Source organism: Eretmochelys imbricata, chromosome 7 (assembly GCF_965152235.1).
Source record: "Eretmochelys imbricata isolate rEreImb1 chromosome 7, rEreImb1.hap1, whole genome shotgun sequence".
Taxonomy (NCBI): domain Eukaryota; kingdom Metazoa; phylum Chordata; order Testudines; family Cheloniidae; genus Eretmochelys; species Eretmochelys imbricata.
The window spans coordinates 115,168,278-115,188,077 of record NC_135578.1 but is presented as its reverse complement, the minus strand read 5'-3'; the positions used below and the strand labels follow the sequence as shown (position 1 = coordinate 115,188,077).

At 43.2% G+C, this 19,800-nt stretch overlaps 1 protein-coding gene across 1 annotated transcript; it reads left to right on the top strand.

Annotated features, from left to right (window-relative positions):
- The first annotated feature begins 2,028 nt into the window (after positions 1-2,028).
- Positions 2,029-12,389, top strand: TECTB (tectorin beta). Its single transcript, XM_077822877.1, has 9 exons — positions 2,029-2,104; positions 4,056-4,246; positions 4,781-4,923; positions 5,027-5,099; positions 8,573-8,676; positions 8,764-8,847; positions 9,423-9,585; positions 11,142-11,211; positions 12,280-12,389. Exons 1-9 carry the CDS (start codon positions 2,029-2,031, stop codon positions 12,387-12,389), a joined length of 1,014 nt encoding a protein of 337 aa, XP_077679003.1.
- Positions 12,390-19,800: the final 7,411 nt, after the last annotated feature.

Sequence of the window (19,800 nt, the reverse complement as noted above, 5' to 3'; positions counted from 1 at the left end):
CGTGACTAACGTAGCTGAAGTCGACGTACTTATATCTGCTCACCACGGTGTCTTCACTGCAGTAAGTCGACAGCTGCCGCTTCCCCCATTGACTCCGCCTGCGCCTCTCGCTCCGGTGGAGTACCGGAGTCAATGGGAGAGCGCTTGGCGGTTGATTTTTCGCATCTTCACTAGACGCGATAAATCGACCCCTGCTGGATCGATCACTCCGGAGGTAAGTGTAGACATGCCCTTAGACCGGGTTACCTGGTGTGAGAGAAGGCAAGAGCAGGGCTGGACCAGGCAGGCACAGGACCTATCATAACTGTGGGCAAATGCTTTGAGCAGCCAGTGAACTGCTGCTGCAACTGGTCTTAAGAGCCAGTCTGCTGATCCTTCCAGGTGATGGAACGAATCATGCAGCCTTCTAAAGGCTAGCTGCACTTATTAGATTGTCTGGAGAGTAGGTCTGCTGCAGGCCCTGCTTCCTGACACATAGTACCCTTGTGCTTGTTTGAAATTCCCACCCAATGGGCATTCAGTGTCTTTTAAGTAAGCAGATTTCAGCCAGCAGGCAACTGGCTTCCTGCCAATAAAAAAAAAGTCCACATACTATCTTCCAAGTTAAGATGTAAAACAAATTTGGTGCAACTTTCATACTGTTAGCAGAATTCTGTTTGAAGACCATAATAAATAGGTTTAAACCTCATTCAGATAGCATGAATAATGTCTACCCTAGAGCAGGGGAACTGAACTTTCCATTCAGTTACTTTGTACAAGTCTTTTTGGCCATCCTACCCTATTGGATACTACTGGTTGATTGAGATTTAACCAAAGATGGGTCCCTTTCACAAGATGGCCTATATAAAGTGACAATAACACCAGCTGGATTCATTTGAAAGAAGGACATCTTGGGAAGAGCAGATACACAGCTAACAGAATAAAACAGGGAGAATAAACACCTGAATCCTTTGCCTGTTCTTGTCTTGTAGGTATTATATTCCTTAAACTTCTAATGGGTGCATGTGATTTTTTTAAAGGAATTGTCACTTAGATATACAGTATAAACATTTAATATATTATTAGAAAAACAGGCTGATTGATTGAAAATGTTTTTTGTGTTGAAAATACTAATTCCAAGGAAAAAATTGTTTTTCTATCTGGGCACATTACTGGCTAAATGATACTTGTTATTTCTGTCTGCTGAGTGATCTGTGTAAGCTAGAGGAATTACCTAAAAAGTGTCTAGTATGGAAAAATACAAGTATTATGGCCCTGATCCTGCAAACTGTTCTGTGCTGGGACCATGCCTGCATCGGTGCAGAGCAGCTTGAAGGTTTGAGGTCTGTGACTGAATTCTTAATACTATTAATTCATATTGCTATTTTGCAAACTCAGAGGCTAATATTAAAGGAGAAATCACATCATTCACTCAACAGCTTTGCATGAGAGAGTGAGATATATATTGCAGGATAACAACCATCCGGACTGAATATGGGAATAGTTTCTCTGTTTGGCTAATAAGTAAAGTGTATTTTTACTCACCTCTACACTTCTTCTTCTTCCTTCCAATTAGCTCTTCTCTCTCTTCTTCTGATTTCCTTGCTTGATTTTGTTTTTTCTGCTTCTTTTTTCCTTCAAATTCATTGTCTAATTTTGATTCATTCATGTTTGAAGCTCTTTTATTCTGTGACTTTTATAGGAACAAAAAAGAAATCCTTAGCAGTGATACAAATCCATTACTAGACTCAGATGCTGAAATTATCAATAATGATGCCAAAGAGGCAGAAGTGCTCAGTAAATATTTCCGAGCGGCAATTGCAATCAAACTGGATGACGTATCAATATCACAGAATGATTTTTCCAGCAGTGACTAAGGAGCATGTTAAACCACATCTACAAGTCTATAATTGCACTTAATGGAATTTCAGAGACATTTTCTCTTTTTTAAAAAAATTAACATTTTAAAAAAATGCGTTAAGACCCAACAGCATTTTAAAAGGCAAACTCTGCTTTTGTTATCAGTGTATTCTTGGCCCTTTGGAAGACATGGTGATTGTTGCTATTTATCTGCTGGACATCTTGGTTCAAGCCTTTGCAGCCCCCTGCAATCCAAATAAAGCAGGTAAAATAACTTCAATTTATTTTTCTAAATAACATCTTCTCTCACAGTTAAAGGAAGCCAAAGGGTTTCTGGTTAGGTAACAATGAAATATCTATCTTGAGGGATTTAAAGTTTTTAATTCTGGCACAGTTTTTATTGGTCTGACTTTAGTCTCAGATAACACAGAAAACAAACTAAGGAGCGGTCACAGTGCCTAAAATTAAACATGTGTGAAGCTCTGCAGGATCAGGGCCTAAAAAAGTCCTGAAAATAGAAATGAATCTAAAGCATTCTAACATATCAAGGGCTACATCCTGCAAATCCTTGCCACATGAGCAGGCATTACTCATGTGAGTAGTTCCATTGATTCCAGTTGGACTACTGACGTGCATAACGGTTTGTAGGGCTGAAACCTAACATATATAACCAGGGTACTGTATTAGGGGGGTGAAAGTAACTTTCTGATCCTCCACTGAATTCTGCCTGGGAGCCCAACTGATTTAGTGCAGGACTGGGACCTTGGCTTGCAACTTTCAAAAATTAGAGAACATATATTAGAAATTTATCCAGGATCCCTTAAAATATGAAGTATCACTTTATCTGCATGTCCACTGTGCTTGTGTCAACAAAATGGATAAGCAGGAATCATTTCCATGAGCTATTGATGAATTTTAACAGTTGCTCATGAGTAAGGTGCTTTACTCATGTGAGTAGTCTGACTGAATTCAGTAGGCATACTAATGCGTGCAAAGTTACTTGTGGGTGGGTGCAGGATCAGAGCACAGTTACAAGGAGGATCAGGCTGGGAATTTTGAAAGTTCATTGATTTAAAAAAAGTGGAAATTATTAATGTCTCCACAGCTACATTCTCAATCCTGTCTTCCTTGAGCACCCACAACACAAAGCAAAGCCTGTGGCTATGCCGTGAATTCAAGATCAAGCCCTATGTATCCCATAAGCAGCAGTGTGCTTTGGGTTGGGGGGGATTTTTTTAAACAATATTTTGTTTCTGTAGCTAGCAGTCAAATTTCAATTTTCAGCCCAGTAATGTTTAGGCTGCTTTTACTTTTTATGTATTCAAATTCATGCAACCTGTTTCCATGTAAATAAGAAGCACTATCACTGCAAGACCAAGTAAGCAACCCTATGCTGTGATGTGTAATATCTGTACTTCATGTCTGGGTCCAGCCTCTGTACTGACCATTATTAAAAAGTTTGGTCTGTTTGTTTCATCTTTTGCAAACTGCATTTTGGCTTGGAAATTGTGACAATTATGTTTACATTGGCCCTGTATCGACAGCAATGGATATTAATATAAGAACTTTTAGTAATAGTATGGCCCAGATATAAAGCTGCTATGAATAGATGTACGTCTCCTGAAGACAACAAACACACTTGCCCAGGTTATTTTCAATGAAGTCAATAGTGATATGCTAAGTGACACCAGCTAAGGATCTGGGCCCATAACATTAACGTGCGGTAATATGACAATTTTCCTTGTAGTACGATTTCACTTCATTTTTTCTTTGTTCTTTGATCAGCTGTTCTAATTTTAATAAAATTTACACAAAGGGTGAAATTCTGGCCCCTCTGAAGTCAAAGGCAAAACTCTCCCAGACTCCAATGGGGACAGACTTTCACCAAAAGAATTTTGATTATTATGGTTTGCTCTATAGATTTAGGCTGGTGGATTGGATTTTCAAAGAGACCTAAAGGGGTTTAGCCAGGCAAATAACAATAGATATCAAATTTAAATCCAATGGTATTCAAATGCCAAACTCCCATAGGCCCCAAACCTGCTTCCTTTAAAGTTAGTAGATAAACTTCCACTGACATCAGATCCTTAATCCAGTTTGAGATAAAGGTAGATCCAAATGTAAACTCCAGATGCAAACACTACCCACAAAGTTCAGATCTAGATCAGTCTTAGCAGGAGAATGGAACTTAGAATACCTGTATTTTTTCCTTTTAGACATCATTTTGGTGTATTGCTATCCTAAAACCATCATTACAAAAATTCCCGAATGTCCCTATGGATGGGAGGTTAATCAGTTGGCTCTTGGAGGCGTTTGCTACAATGGGGTTCATGATTCAGGATACTACCAATTCACGATTCCAGATTTATCGCCTCAAAACAAGTCCTACTGTGGAACTCAATCAGAGGTAAGTATATCATGGGCAAAAATTCGCTTCCCATGCATTGGCAGCTACTTTGTACAGCATGGGCCCGTTCCAAAGCCCACTGAAGTCAGTGGAAAGATTCCCATGACCATTAATGTTCTTTGGGTCAGGCTATACATGCTGTAACTGACGCAGGCAGGATGTAAACTCAGACGATTTGTCAAAGGCTCTAGGGCTTTTCAATATCATGGATCATTGACACTTATGTTGGAAGTCAGACAGTCCTGCATCCCTGGCTCAGCCAAAACGCACATGGGATTAGGTCCACATTCAATTCATCTACATGTACATGTACTAACATTACCGTCTTCTCATTTACTTGTGTGCCCAGCTCTCGGCAACTGGGGCCTCAAGACTCTACTGTAACAGAAATGCATAAAGAACCAGAACAGATTGTTTTGCTGATCATTTATGTCACAAGAATGGCCTTTTCCTGTTTCAAACATCAGGCAGAGGTCCCTGTTTGCATCCAAGTTTCACTGCCAGCATTTCTCTCATTGTCCCCCCCGACTGCAGTTTAAAAACCCTATCTATCACTTCTACAACTCCATCGTCTCCAACGACAGTTCGGTAATTGTGAAGAGCCAGCCTGTGAATTACTCATTCACCTGTACTTACCATGCAAACTACTTGGTCAACCAGGCAGCCTTCGACCAAAGGTAACTCCCCCAGGAGGAACAGACTCCCCCATTTTCAGCACAGGGCTGGCTCCATTATCAATAACATATGTTTCAGTCATACGAAATGTTCTCAATTTTCTAGAGTGGCGACAGTCCATGTGAAGAATGGGAGCTCCGGTTCATTTGAAAGTCAATTATCCCTCAACTTCTACTCTGTAAGTGCTCCTTCTCGGCCGGTATTTAGTCTGTCAGAGCCTGCACAATGGGGTGAGTCCACTCACTTCATGGGAGCCGTTCCATATTTCCACCAGCGTCCATGAGAAGGGAATCCAGCCATAAGAGCGCCTCTGTTTTGTACGGTACTGAGCACACTGTCACCACGCAGCAGATAATGAACATGGGATTTATGGGGGGGGGATGTACTTATTTCTAATAAATTAATAAGGATCAATCTAGATGGAACAGAGTAGCTCATATACCATTTTTAAAACATGTAATGTCCCTTTGTGGCACAGATTTCGCTGACTAGAGGCGTGTTTCTCTCTTGCATGGTTACAGATTTGACTGGTGTCAGAAGAAACAGCCAAACTTTGCTTTTAGCCTAAACAAAGAACTGTGTGAATCCACAGACACTGCTTCTATCCTCCAGTCTCACAAAATATAGAAGCCCCTTTCATTCCTCCTGAAATTTGCTTAGCTGTTCTCCGATGAGCTGGCTGCTTAGTGTTCCCCTGAGATCTTTAGTTCACACTGGATTTGATTTCCAATGTTTGCCCCATGCCAGCAAGATTTCCTTTTAAAGTTCTACCACCTTTTCGGGGGGGGCGCAGGAGTCTGTCTGCATTGGCAGAGCAGCAAACCAACCCCTGAATCTATTTCCAGAAAATCACAGTGTAAGTGGAGGGTAGCCCAGTAGCCTAGATTTTACATGAATAAAACACACTAGTAATGATATGGAGCCAAATCCTGAGGCCAGGCTATGGGGCGGCTTTGCATATGGATCCTCTACAGGGCTTGGATGGATGGAATCTTCCCCTATACCTACTGGATTTAGGGTACCAGTGGAATCTTCCCCATCCCCGCTGGTTTTAGGGAACCAACAACCAAAGGCTTTGGTCCCTGCTTATTTGTGGTGTGTGACTGATCTGTTAAATACCACAATCCTGTTGCTAGTTCCTGGCTGAATGATGGGAGAATAACAAATGATGGAGAACGAACAAGCTATTTCCAATCTGTTCTTTAGCCAAGTTAATTATTTGAACTAAAATTCTTGAGGCTCCAAGGAGTCACAAACAGCCAATAGTACTCCTTGAGTACTCACAGACTACAAATAATGACCACTATGAATAAGTATGGCGCTAACTCATGACATGTATGGGCAAAACATGAGTGAATCACTACTTTGTTAGGGCTGCTCAAAATGTTCTGAACAAAACATTTTCTCTTTAGAAAATGGGAAAAAGCTCAGTTTTGGTGGAATTTTCCATCAGCAAAATAGCTGCCATGGTGCCTCAGTGGAGTTATAGTTCTGGGTCGCTCATGCCCCATTTGCCCAAGTGGGCCCAGCTTCCAAGCCAGACTCACTTTCTCATGAGACAGTGCAGTTTCTTTTTCACCCCGAATTCAAGATGAAAAGAAAAGGTCAAAATATCAAAATTTCCTGCAGGATGAAAATAGTTTTGCAATGAGCTCCATTCTTTGTACTATTCAAACAGCTCTAGTTTGGGGCATAATATTGCTTTATCACTACAGGGCTCCTTCCACCTCTGCTAATCGCTCTCACGGTGATGCCAAATGGCGCAGAGTGAAACTAAAAAGCATAAGGGGCTTGGGCTTTATAACCATTTGCATGCAACTACTTTGATTGCCCAAATGGCCATTCGTGCGCACAGACTCAGTAACCACAAGCCCACATAAACATTTTCACCTGCACAGTTTGGTGTCATAATGAAATAAACAAACTGGGGGAAGAAACTAATAGAAAAATCAACGTCAAGTGGTACAGGTCAGGAAAAGCAGCTTCAAAAGTGTAGCTTGTTGCAGGGTGAGGATTAATGACGCTCAAACCACTTGTGGCTTCAGCATGACTTAGAGGTTCCTTCTGTTTCTTGGCAGAGAGTGTCATAGTATCTATGCTGGCATCTTAAAAAAACATGTTGAGTTAGGCTTGTGGCTGCCTCATGCCTTCAAATATGTTAATCACCTCAGGCCAAAGATAACAAATACCTTCCCAGTGTTTTCAGGATGGTTAACATTACCTTGTGTTGTAAAAAAGGTTGTAGAAAATTCTGCTTTCTCCCAACAGAGGGCAGCAGGGAGCCTTACATTTCCCCTTCCAAGTCTTAAGCCCGGGGAGGAATGTGCCAGGGCCCTCCAAACAGAAAGCACCTGCTGTTTTACAAAAAACCATGTCAATAGGTTGCTACTGGAACGAGGCCAATGCAGCAGATGTGGTGGAGCGAGTGTACTTGACACGAGGGGCAGGGGTGCGCACTTCAGCAGTTCACTGCAGGAGGGATTTTGCCTGACTCAGAATTCTTCCGGACGCTCCTGGGCCGCTCACACTGGAGTAGGAGTTCCCCCATCCTTTCAACGGAGGCAAAGTACATGTCTGCCTCCACCAGGACGCTATTAGCACTTTCAAGGGACTAGGTAGCAGCAGGAACTTTGTACCATGATGTGTTTCCTCAGCCACAGAGTCAGGCAGGATTAATTCCATCCCAGCCATAAGTATGGTGCTCTTATCCTTCATCCCTTGCCTCCTTCTCTTGGTCATCTCTGCAGGTAGTGAATCTTATAGACCCTGTGAGGATTGGTACATCCAGTTTCTGCATTCCCCGTCATCCATTCTTCCTTCTGCAACAAGGCTAAGCAATTATAAACCAGTGTAAAGTTCTTAATATCACAGACATCCCATGGTTGTTAGCCTAGGTACAGTCTTTCGGTTTAAGTTCAATACAGGCAGCCTATTGGATATTTCAAAGCTATGGCTACAAGAGACTGCTGTAATGTCTCTAGGCTTTTGTTGTCCAGAGGAATGTGAGAAAAACAGTGCTAGAGAATGAGAAAGTTAGGAAACAATGCAAGGGAAGAAACAGATGAAAGATGGTTCTGTGGAGCTTTGGGGCTGTGTATCTTTCTATCTAACCAGATAGATAACGCTTTGAACTGTACACCACACTTTCGTTTACACAGTTTCAGTCTCTTACTAGCTTTGTTTTAGTACAGTGCAATGAGAAGCTGCAAGGCTCAGGGTCCCATGGAGACATGCTTTGCCTGGACATCAGCACGCAATCCTTGTCAGTTCAGCAAAACACATTTTGCAACTCAGACTGTCTTTTGCAGAAGCCTCTTCTTTCTTGCTGGACATAAACATAAGGTAGCTGGCTAGCCCCTTTCCTGAGAAAAGGAAAATGGTTTCTTGAGCCCTCCTGCAACTCGACTTCACAATTTAAGCCTTAATCATGTCAATGACTGTTGTAATCTGACATTTATGGGGGAAATGCTGTTAGCAAAGATGGATGGATATAGTGATATGTAAAGCTAATCGTGTCTGACCCCATATCAGAACACCCCGATCAAGGGAATCCAGACTTCTGAACTCCATTTTTCTGTGCTTGGCTTTATTACGTAATCACGTCTTTGCTTTGGTGGTGTTATTAATGCACGCTGCCTCTTTCTCTCAAAGAATGCCAAGTTTTCAAGCAAAAAAGAAGCCCCCTTTGTCGTTGAAACCTCAGAAATTGGTTCAGATGTATTTGCTGGAGTAGAAGCCAAGGGGTTAAGTAAGAGGTATGAAAGGTATTGATTTACAACTGGGAACTGTCGCTGACAGATAGATTGTTGCTGATGTCAGTGTATTGGTTGGTTTCCTCACAGGTTTAAAGTAGTTCTGAACAACTGCTGGGCAACACCTTCATCCGAGTATTTCTACCAAATCCAGTGGCCACTGATCACAAAAGGGTAGGTAATTATATGAGTGAGGCCAAACGATGTGTTACATGGATGAGTTACGTGAATATCAAGTTGGGTGTTTTTAGGTCATGTTTGTACTGGTTGGCAAAGCATGATATTAGTGTCTACAGTCATACAAAGTGTGCACAAGAGGGATTGGTCTTGTGGTTTGCGTAGAAGCCTAGCAGTAATGGTACTGAGGCACATAGTCCAGGACAGATTAATAGGTAATAGCTTGTTACCGAGAGGACTCTGTTGGGCCTCCAATGTTTGTAAAATCATCCAAGCATTCCAAAAGTAAGAGGGTTGCATGAAGAAGCTGTATCACATTCTGCTTTCACTGACACCCAAGCAACCCATGTATTCCCCTACATGTCATAATGGTGCAGCTGAAAGCAAAATGACTATCAAGATGGGCTCAAGAAGAGCGTTATGAATGCCTGTCTCACTCCAGTCTCAGGCAAAGGGAGTATCCTGATGCTGCTTTTCGGAGGAGGCTAAAGAAAGCAGAGCAGCAGAAATCTAGGGCCGTTAGACCTTGCAGCTGTGTCTGTTCTCATGACACTTTTCAATGTGCAATTTAGGTGCGCAACGGACAACTCTATCTTAGTGCACGAAAATGGGAAAAACAGCCGGGCCACCTTCCAGTTCAATGCTTTCCGGTTCCAAAACATCCCCAAACTGTCCAAAGTCTGGCTGCACTGTGAGACACATGTCTGTGACAGTGAAAAGTTTTCCTGCCCTGTGGTAAGTCCTTCCGCTAAGGATAAGAGATAGGCCCAAGCTACAAAATTCAGACCCAGGGTCAACAGCCCCCAGTCAAGTGTTTGGAATCTGGGGGTCTGGTCTGTTTCTTTGCTCTCAAGAGAAGTTTCTTCATTGAGTAGTTATGTTCTGTCCACTAGAGGGAGCCAAAGCAATGCACTTGTAAGAGGAGTCAGCACACACTGTCCCTATATTGAGTAGGCTGATGTCTGCATTTCAAGTTTGATTAAATGGTTTGGGGCAAATTCAGTTTTGTTTTGTTTTTTAAATGGAAAAAGTTCAGTGAAAGATTTGTATAGAATTTTTTTCAGTATTTTTCACCAGCAATAGAGCTGAGTGAAAAAAATTATCACAGTTTTGAAAGAAACGGTAAAAGAAAATAAAAATCACAAGTGTTTTTCAAAAAATGTTCACTATTTTTTCCACCCCGCTCTATGAAACTTTTGTCCCCCTGACCCATGACATGCAACTAAGGCCAGGGAACAGTCTCCTACCAGTCCTCCTGGGTGTCCCAGTTATCATCACATGGAGCCAGGAGTGAACAAAATCATTTATGAAAATAAAGCAAACAAAGCCCCCTGAATCCCTGGGCCTGGAATGGAACCTGACAGAGAGCCAAGCTGGTGGTTGCAGTACTTCCAAGTATTCCCATTATCACGGTTCAGCTGCCACAAATCTTCTGCAGCCAGCCTGAGGGTATAGGATGGGGATTGTCTCATTGGCATGCACAAAGAGCTCCAGGAGTCTAACAGCTAGTGGAGCCCATTCTGACCAGGAAGGCCCACAGCCTGTCTGCTGCAGATAAGCTTGAACCAAGGTGGTGGCTCTGGGGTTACAAGCAATGTATTTTTCTGGAAACCAAAGTTACCATGTGCAGCTTGTGTAAAAATAAACAAGTTATGTGATCTGGAAGGGCCAAGGAACAGGCAAGATCACTCAGGCTGTAGTGCACTGGTTCCAAGACCAATAGTGACAGAAGGCATTATGCTACGTATCTGGCAGTCTATGAGGAATGAATTTGGTGGTTTCAGGCCACTCCCCAGTGGATAGGAATCTCAGCTGGCAATAACCATAGCAGTATCCTCAGTGACCACCTTGTAGAGCGGCCAAGTTTTGAACACATGGGGATCAACCCTGCTTTCCCCTCTAGAGGGGGTTTCTCCAAGCTATTGTAGAGAGGGCAGGTTGGCCAAGTCTGTGGTTCAATACAAGACATGGGTTTTGATGGCAGCTGTCATTTCAGCACCTTAAAGTAGCAGCAAATTAATTTGAAGGTCATTTTTTAAGGACTGCTGCCTATAGCCCATTTGAATCCACTCTGGGATTCTCAGAAAATATGTAACAGGGATAGTGTTTGAAGCGTGAGAGCTGGTCCTGCTCTACCCCTCCCAGGAGGGGTGCAAGGACCTAGTAATTGGAGTCTATCAGGTTTCATTTTAAAATGCAAAATACAGGGACTGACCGAGATTTCATTTTCTAACAAAGGAAAACTTCAGGGTTTCTTTTTTTAAATAAATGACTCTGTCTGTTCTTTTGAGCCATGTGAAAAACGAAAACGACGCACCGAACAAACCGGAGGCGTTCTAGCAGCGGAATTTGCAGTACACAGTAAGTGTGAATGTTTTCTATTTGGAAAAGAATTTCTCTCTCTCACGAAGTGTCACATATGGGAACAGTCAGTCATTCTCCGAGCAGGGATGACAGTAAGAGGGAGAGGTACTGCTTCCATATACATTTATCCCTAGTCAGAGAATGGAGAAGATTAGCAGCAATTAAAGAACGATCTTTAGACTTTGGTGGTTACTTGGAAGGGTTGAATTTTGCTACAACTGCTGTAGAAGGACCAGTTCCAAAGTCCCTCCATAGATAAAGCGACCGTTTAGTTCAACTACTATAATCCTGGAATACCCATGCAGCCTGGGTTAAGGGGCTCCAGGCAGGGATGTTGCACTGTGTGTGTGGGGGAGGGTTGGGGGGGGAGAATCTCCCCTAAGTCTTCTGTATGCCAGTGAATCTGTGCTTCAGGTGTTTCTATGGATAAGGCTCTTTGGCTGGTGGATCTGCACAACTGTGGATCCACTTGCCGCTCCATCCAGTGATATCCCAACACACACACACACACACACAGAGAAATGTAGCTCAAATCCATCATGTCCACCTATGCCTACTTCTCCCTAGAGGAGGGCCCAGAAGTTAGCACTCTTAGGACTGTAGGATCCAGCCCTCACGTGCAAGTCTTTTCGTGTGGATTCTTTGAACACTATGGGCCTAATTCTCATTTACACTAGGGACCCGTTACACCAGGGTGACAATTAAATCAACACCAACTTTACAGCCCCTTTATGCTACCTGAGCAGTATAAAGAAGCCTTTAGTGTAAATGAGAATTCTTCTCTCACTTACCCTGGTGTAACTTCACTGACTTCAGTGCTCTTGTTCCTATATGCACACTTACATCAATGTAAGCAAAAGGAGAATTAGGCACTGGAGATGGAAGGAGGATTAGTCCTGTTCAGCTTGAAATTCACAGAGATGTTAAAGCCATGAGAGAAAATGCTTATCAAAATGTGACATATATAGCTGCATGTTATCTGTTCTGTTCCCCCAATCATACTGCTGGATTTTGCCTTCCTTTAAACAATGCCATCCAATTGTTCTCTTTTCTAATATTATACAGATGGAGGTTTATCCGGTTACTACAACTTCTCAGGTAAAGAGCAAAATAAGACACCAAAAATGCCCATCCCAGAAAGCAACTGTCCATATCGATCCCATATGCTTTTTTAAAAACTTGTAAATCTACTCAGAACAAATGGAGTTCCTACAGAAGAAAGAATTTTCAATATCTATTTTTATTTTGCAACATTTATGTGGTTTGTTTCCTTTTTTGGTACTTGGGGTACCTTGGACAGTGAAACTAGACCTGTCAATTGCACTTTCTTCTAGTGTCAGTTTCACTCTTATTTTCATGCTTAGAAAAAATGCCATGAAAACATTTCTATTCCTGTTCGGATTTGTAAAACACATTTCAAAAGCCTAACACACGGACCGAGTCACTTTAGGGAGCTCAGATGCCAACGTGATGGGCACAGGATCAGAACCTAAACAGAATTTAATTTAAGACGTTTGAAGATTTCAGCTGAGAACTTACCTTGCTCTCTGTGATTTCCTTGCAGCTATTCTCAGTCATCTAATCTTCCTGCTTGGAATCTGTGCTGTTTTACTGTGAGACACAACCCAGCTGCAGTTCTCAAATCATTCCCCTGCTCCCCCGCCAGCCCAAACACACTTTGTAACGGTACTTTACTACTTAAAACAGTGTTTATTTTACTAACGGGGGGTGGAGGGGGAACTGTATTGTTTTACAGGAAAAATAAATAAAACATGGCTTGATTTTTGTTTCTATAATAATGGGAAATAATGACACTGATCTTTCTTTTCCCAGCCTCTGCAGTTATTTTACAAAAGCGAACAGCAAGGGCTTACATGTGCTGTTCACTTCTCCCCTTTGAACGTGTGTGGTGTGAAACAGGGCTTGTTTCTAGTATGTAAGAAACACAGGGACATGTGAACTCAGCACTTCCCAAAGCTGAGCCCCCTTCAGAAACAAACGAACAAACAAAAAGCCCACCAGTTGTAGCCCCCTTCCACTGGGTCTTGCTAAAGACTTCCCCAGCTCAGTTAAGGACTCGATCCTGCAAGGTGCTGAGCAGTCAGCCATGATCCAGTGAAGCACTTTAAGCACAAGAGCTGTCCCATTGAAGTCATGAAGTTATTCATGTGCATAAGTCTCAGGATCAGGCCCAAATGCTCAGCACCATACAGGACTGAGCTCTCACACATCTCGTGCACCTCACCTCCTCTCCCTGCCCCTGTGTGTCCAGCAGGGGTCTGAGCACCACACAATGGGAAATGTTGCATTAACTTTTACCTAGACCTATGTTAGCCATAAAAACTGACTCGGTGGAGAAGCAGATCAATATAATCTAGCATGGCTCCATACGAACAGACACCACTGTTGTCAGCAAGGGTCACATGCGTGATCAGCAGCACAAAAGGCACAAATCCTCACCCCTTGAATGAGAGAAGTATTTAAAGTGCAAGCTTCTTGGGGCAGGGACTCTCTCTCACTATGGACAGACAGTCGGAAGGTGTGACGGCAGCACGTGTAGGCATACCCAAGTTAGATGTGATCAAGCTAGCTCACTAGAAATATCAGTGGAGGGGCAGCATGGGGCCAGCCACTCCTACCTATGGAGGGTTCCAGGCAGACTTATAACTGGGGGGCTATACTGCTATGTTGCTTTTTTTGAGCGAGCTAGCGCAAGCAAATCTAACTCCGGTTCGTTCAACTCCTGCTGTAAAAGTGCCTCATGACTACAGTGTTCAAACAGCATCTCGTACAATGGGGCCCTGATCTCCGTTGGGGCCCCAAGATACTATCACAATACAAATTATAATAGTAACAACAATTCTGAGCTGTCAGTAGGTGGATGGTAATTATCACCTCTGGAGATTCCCACTAGTGGGAGACATGACCATTTCCCAGGAGCGAGATGTGTTGAGCTGTAGAATGGTGTCTTATGGGAAGTGATGGAAGGTCCATTGGTTGACACATTTGAAACCAGATTGGACAAAACACTTGAAAATGTCCAGAAAGGAACATTCTTCCAGTGGGCAAGGAGCTGGATGGAGGATCTAACAGGTCTTTCCATCAAACTTTTATGTATTTATGATAAAAGAGACTAAAAGGAATACACTAGGTATAATCAGTTTTTATTTGCCCCCATTAATCCCAGTGCCGGCACTACACATATCTATACATACAGTACAGTACAGAACATAGAACATGACTAAAACAAGAACATAGACAATACCAGACTGGATCAGATCTGAGATCCACCTAGTCCAGTATCCTGTCTCCAACAGTGGCTAGCACCAGATGCTTCACACAAAAGTGCAAAAAGCCTTGTGGCAGAGAGATGGGGTAATCTGCCTCACATGCCAGTTTTATCCTAATCCCGAATCAACTTTGGTTTAAAGCCCGAGGCATCTGGTTCTATCTCCTTTCCAATGCACTTTGCATTAACTATCCTACCTCTGTCTGTTCTTTGTTAGCTAAGTAACCATGCTGCCCCTCTTTGAACCCTGCTAAATTCCTGTAATAGCTGCATTCTTTTCAAGCTACCATTTTAATGTGCTTGCCTTTTTTCCATTTCATTTAATTGGGATCATTGCTACGGATGCTATAATATCCTGTTATGGTTCCTCCATTCTTCTTTCCCACTCCCTCCCAGCTGCACCCGTTTGATACATCTTGTCTGACTCTTTGGGGCAGGGGCAGTCATGAACTATGTAATCATAGACAGCACCACCACAGTGAGGCCCCATGACCTGGTTGAGGCCTCTAGGTGCTACCAGAATTATAGAATTAATAATAATAGTTGTTAATAATTCATTTGACGTTGCACATATAGTACTTAACCACTGTAAAAAAACTAACATACCATTTCTGTGTTAACCTATTACATAAACTATGGCAGCACATGAAAGTCAACACCGCTAAAGCTAATGCCGGGGGGAAACCTTGAAGTAATTCCAGTAAAATACCTTTCAAATTTATTGTCCTCCTTTTTCCTTGCTAGAGTATTCAGAGATGATGCTGTATGTCCACAATTCTCAAATTCTGTATAGGTTCTCTCTCACTCTGGGCACTATTTGCGTAAATAGGTGTAAGGCATCTAATATAGGTAGTTTAATTTATAAGTAGCTTAAAGCAAGGATTCCTATTAGCTAAAATAAGTGACAAGCAGAATCCACTATGACGACCGCTGAGATAATAGTATCAGATCCGACTGTATTTAGCCTTTTGAGCCTAGAGTGCACAGTCTCCAGCCAAATTGTTCTAGCTAGGTTGGGTTTACATTAGGTGGATGGCTTTCCTCACTTAGGCCTGTTCCTATCAGTAAAACTGCCCACGAGAAGACATGTCAATGAGATTTTACTGCTTTGAGATATTTCCTAGACCCCAGCAGATCCTGTTGAACGTTTCAGAGATTCACAGAGCATCTTGACTCCACAAAAGTTTCACGTGGCTTTTTTCATTCTTTATTTGCTCACCTCCCCTAACACTAGCAACTCCTCCCAGCTGCTTTCTTGCCTAAAGCTTTCCGCCTGTCCATGCCAGAAGGGATTAACATGCTCATGTCATGAAATGTGAAGGTTAGACAGTATTGGCTCTGGGTCTACGCTGCACCTTCACCAAAGGCAGGTTCTTATGTCCATGTTGGTTATCTATTCCTGTATCAGATTGTCTGGTTCCACAACTCTTGCGTAGGAAGCCTGAACTGAGCTCCCTTGATAGGTTCTTTAATGCTGCTACTGATGATACAGCAGCTGTTATTTTGCACCAAGGTGAGTCTCGCACCCATGTGTTCCCAGGAGCTGAGTGTGTCACAGAATTCCCATAGTCCCTGCCAGTTGTGGAACCAAGCGTCTAAGTGCCAAACCTCCCAGCTGATATTACACCGCTCCTGATTTAGCCCATGCAACCAGCTGCATGTGGTCATAACACAAGCTACGAAGTTTGGATCCTGATCCAAATGTGGATTGGTTGTTCCCCAAAGTTCAGAAGTGATCTGGGTTTGGGCTTGTGACTGGGTATACAACTCCCTAGGGGGTTTCAGCCAAATCAGTCCCCATCCCAAAGGGGGCAACTCAACCAGTCTGGAGCAGCACGTACAGGCTGCAGTGGTGACCCAGCTGCTATGCCCAGGGAATCCAGGAGCGTTCTGACCTACAAGGGAAAGACCTGTAACATTATTTAATGGGGCCTGTAATGCGGAGAAGGGAAACTGCACTTAACCTTCATTTTGCTCATCTCCATATTGTTCATGGTTGTTAATTTCCAACTTATTGCTATTTACATTGCTAGTATCTGAGGGTTCATTCTGGAACGTGGCTGGTTGCAAGAGATTTTAGCCCATTTTGTTCACAACAATCTATTTAGCTTCTACAAGAGATCACCTTCCAAGACAAGAGAAGACGGGGGTCTGCTGTGGTTGGTGGGGAAGAAAGATATTTGTCTAATTCTGAAGATCTCCGCATTCATCAGTGCAGTGTTTGGACGATGATATTAGTCTTCCATTCATTCCATGTTGCAGTCAAATGGCCTCAGTTTGTATTGTGTTCAATAGTCCCAGCAACGAGTTCCTCCTACTGCAACAAGAAGGTGATGGTCATCCAAAGTGTCAAGAACCTCAGGGAGAAGTGGCACAATATGATTCAATTTTCAATGCAGAGGAGATGAGGACTTCCTTTATATGGGTGACTGTAACAGGGTCAGGCCTGATCCAGCATGGGACCCTGCTGCTGACTCAGTTTCCCCTTCTTGAGTTTCTCAAAAACTGTGCCCAGCGAGTCTAATACTACCCCTTCTTGGGGTCTGGGTTTATTAAGACATCATCACAATTATAAAAAAGCAACAAGTATAGTAGCAGCTAAAACAAGTCTTTCTCCTGTCTCCCCACTCCAGTTTCTTAAGCCTCTCGCTGGGCTTCTTTACAAAAACCCAGCTTCTCCTGCCTAGTGTTTCCTCAAGCCTCTTCCTTTTACTGCTGTTACATCTCTTAAGGTTTCTGCTCCTGCTGCTAACTGCAAGTTGCTCCAGCCAGGCCTTTTCCCTTCAGTGATGAGGGAAGCCCTTTTCCTTGGTATCTCCCCCTAGATCCCTGCAGGCCTCTCTCCCCAGATTCCTTTATATCAGAGGTTCGGACCTCAGCTCTCTCTCTCTCAGCTCCCCGCATCCCTTTGAGCAGGGCACCTCTGCCAGGTCCCCTCTGGGTTTGTCTGGAGAGCCCTCTCCCACGTCTGTCCTTGCTCCTGGCCTCCCTTTCTCTGAGGGAGCAGGCTCTCTCTTATCAGAAGCCCTGCCAACGGGCTACCATCACATGATGCCTGGTCACCAGACCCAACCATTGGCTGAAGCCCAAACTCATCACCAGGGTCCTGACGACAAGGCACAGGTGGGGCTGGGTCCAAATCCCTTAAAGGGCCAGCCCATCTTGTGACAGTGACTTTCTTTCAGAAGGATCCCAAAATGTTTTACAAATGGATTCAAAACCTGTAGCCCCAATTCTGCAGTCCGGGTGTGGGAGTTTTGCTCATTGAAGTTAAGAAAGGTTTGGCCACATGAGCACTTCAGGACTTGGCTCTTAACACATTATAAGAATTATTTCACCTCAGTGCGTTCTTGGTTTGAATGTGGCATATCAGTGCATAGCCACCTAGCCTAGGAATTTAAACTGGTCCTAATTCTTCATTCCCTAAGCTGTACTCAGCTATCATGGAGATTAACAGCTGCAATGGCTCCCCCATTTCAGGGCTGCCTGTACGTGGTATAATGGGCCTACACCAGAAGAGGATTGGGTGTAGCAGAGCTCTTCCCTGCCCCATCTCACCCACATTCTCCCATTCCCCTTACTCTGGGTAGGAGGGGGATGCTGGCGTACACCAGTAGAGAATTCTCCTGAACAGGGCGGATTCTCCACTGGCTCTCTCTAGTTTTACGGTCACTTGCAGCCATCAGCGCAACACAAAAGGGCCTTTGCAGACCAGAAAATCTGGCCCTTTGGGTTTTACATCTCAACCAAAAGGCAAAAATATCTTGAGAAGAAAAATGCCAGTCTCCAAATTCTTGATGTGCCACAGCACAGCGGTGCAAATGTTTCCTGATCTTTTTGCTTCCTAATTATATAAAGCTTTCAAAATGCATAACATGCTTTCTGTTTCCAGGATGTTTTTGGTGGGCTATGCATATTAATGCATCATCAGCTTACAAATGGTGAAAATGTTTCTCTCTCCTCTTAAAGACTACGCTGCATAGGATTGCAACACACTCTCTGTCTTGTCTTCTAATCAACTAGTAAAGGAACATAAATAGGAAGATACAAAACTTCATCTGCTTTGAAAGGGCATCTCCTGTGGGTAGAGATAGGATTTGCCAAGGTTTTAATGCAACAAGCCAAATAGTCCTCATATTGGGAAAGACTGTAGGCCAAATGAATTGCTCATATAGAATCATAGAATCATAGAATATCAGGGTTGGAAGGGACCTCAGGAGGTCATCTAGTCCAACCCCCTGCTCAAAAGCAGGACCAATCCCCAATTAAATCATCCCAGCCAGGGCTTTGTCAAGCCTGACCTTAAAAACTTCTAAGGAAGGAGATTCCACCACCTCCCTAGGCAACGCATTCCAGTGTTTCACCACTCTCCTAGTGAAAAAGTTTTTCCTAATATCCAACCTAAACCTCCCCCACTGCAACTTGAGACCATTACTCCTTGTCCTGTTCTGTACTATAGATCTTACTTATGTCATCTGTTTATGACAGAATTGAATTTTACCCAGTGAATATGCTATAACGTGGTGCAAAGACTAGTTTAATTCCCTCTATTTCTTATGTACCAAAGGTCATATCCTACCATTGCTTTTAAAGGAGAACATCCCATTGTCATGAATGGAGAGTTCTTCATGTGCACCTGTGACAACTGCCATTTTGGTCATGACCAGGGATTGAGCCAGGGAGCTCCAAAACCTTTACATCTTGAGTTTAAGTACTGTCTTATAATTGGGAGCTTTAAGAGACTCAGATGCTATGTGGATTGGCCATGTGGCGGTGGGCTGCGTAACACACACTAAACAGTTGGTTACACTTCTATGCCAGCATAGATCCCAAGTGGATTGAGTTTCAATTGAGTCTAGGAGTTAATGGGCAAGGAATAACCTGCTGTTTTCAGATTTAACAACCAAAACAGTGTGGCTTGAAAATGTTATTGTAAGTGATAATCCCATCTCATAGCCCAGGAACTGTTATTCACAATCCTCATGAACCACGATGCCATTACCCCGCCAGGCCTCTGTTGAACTCAGACCGTCATGCCGGAACTAGAATATTTGGATAACACACAATGGTTCAGATCCTGAGGTGATGCAGAACAGCATAATTCCACTGCAGTCAATGGTGCAACACTGATTTAAACCACCCGAGGAGTCAGGTTAATCACTCCAAAATCTCGTATATTTCAATAAGGATACTTCTGCACTGCATGTCTCCCGAAGCAGACAGACAAACACTTGCTTTGCTCAAGGTAGCATGCTAAAATTAGCAGTGTGGACAGCGTAGCACGGGCTAGCCACCCG

Bases quoted from the DNA above. Each gene is read 5' to 3' on its own strand.
- TECTB (XM_077822877.1), top strand. From the start codon at position 2,029: ATGGTGATTGTTGCTATTTATCTGCTGGACATCTTGGTTCAAGCCTTT. The intron at 5,100-8,572 runs GTAAGTGCTCCT...TTTCTCTCAAAG, and splicing joins TATCCCTCAACTTCTACTCT to AATGCCAAGTTTTCAAGCAA. The intron at 11,212-12,279 runs GTAAGTGTGAAT...AATATTATACAG, and splicing joins AGCGGAATTTGCAGTACACA to ATGGAGGTTTATCCGGTTAC.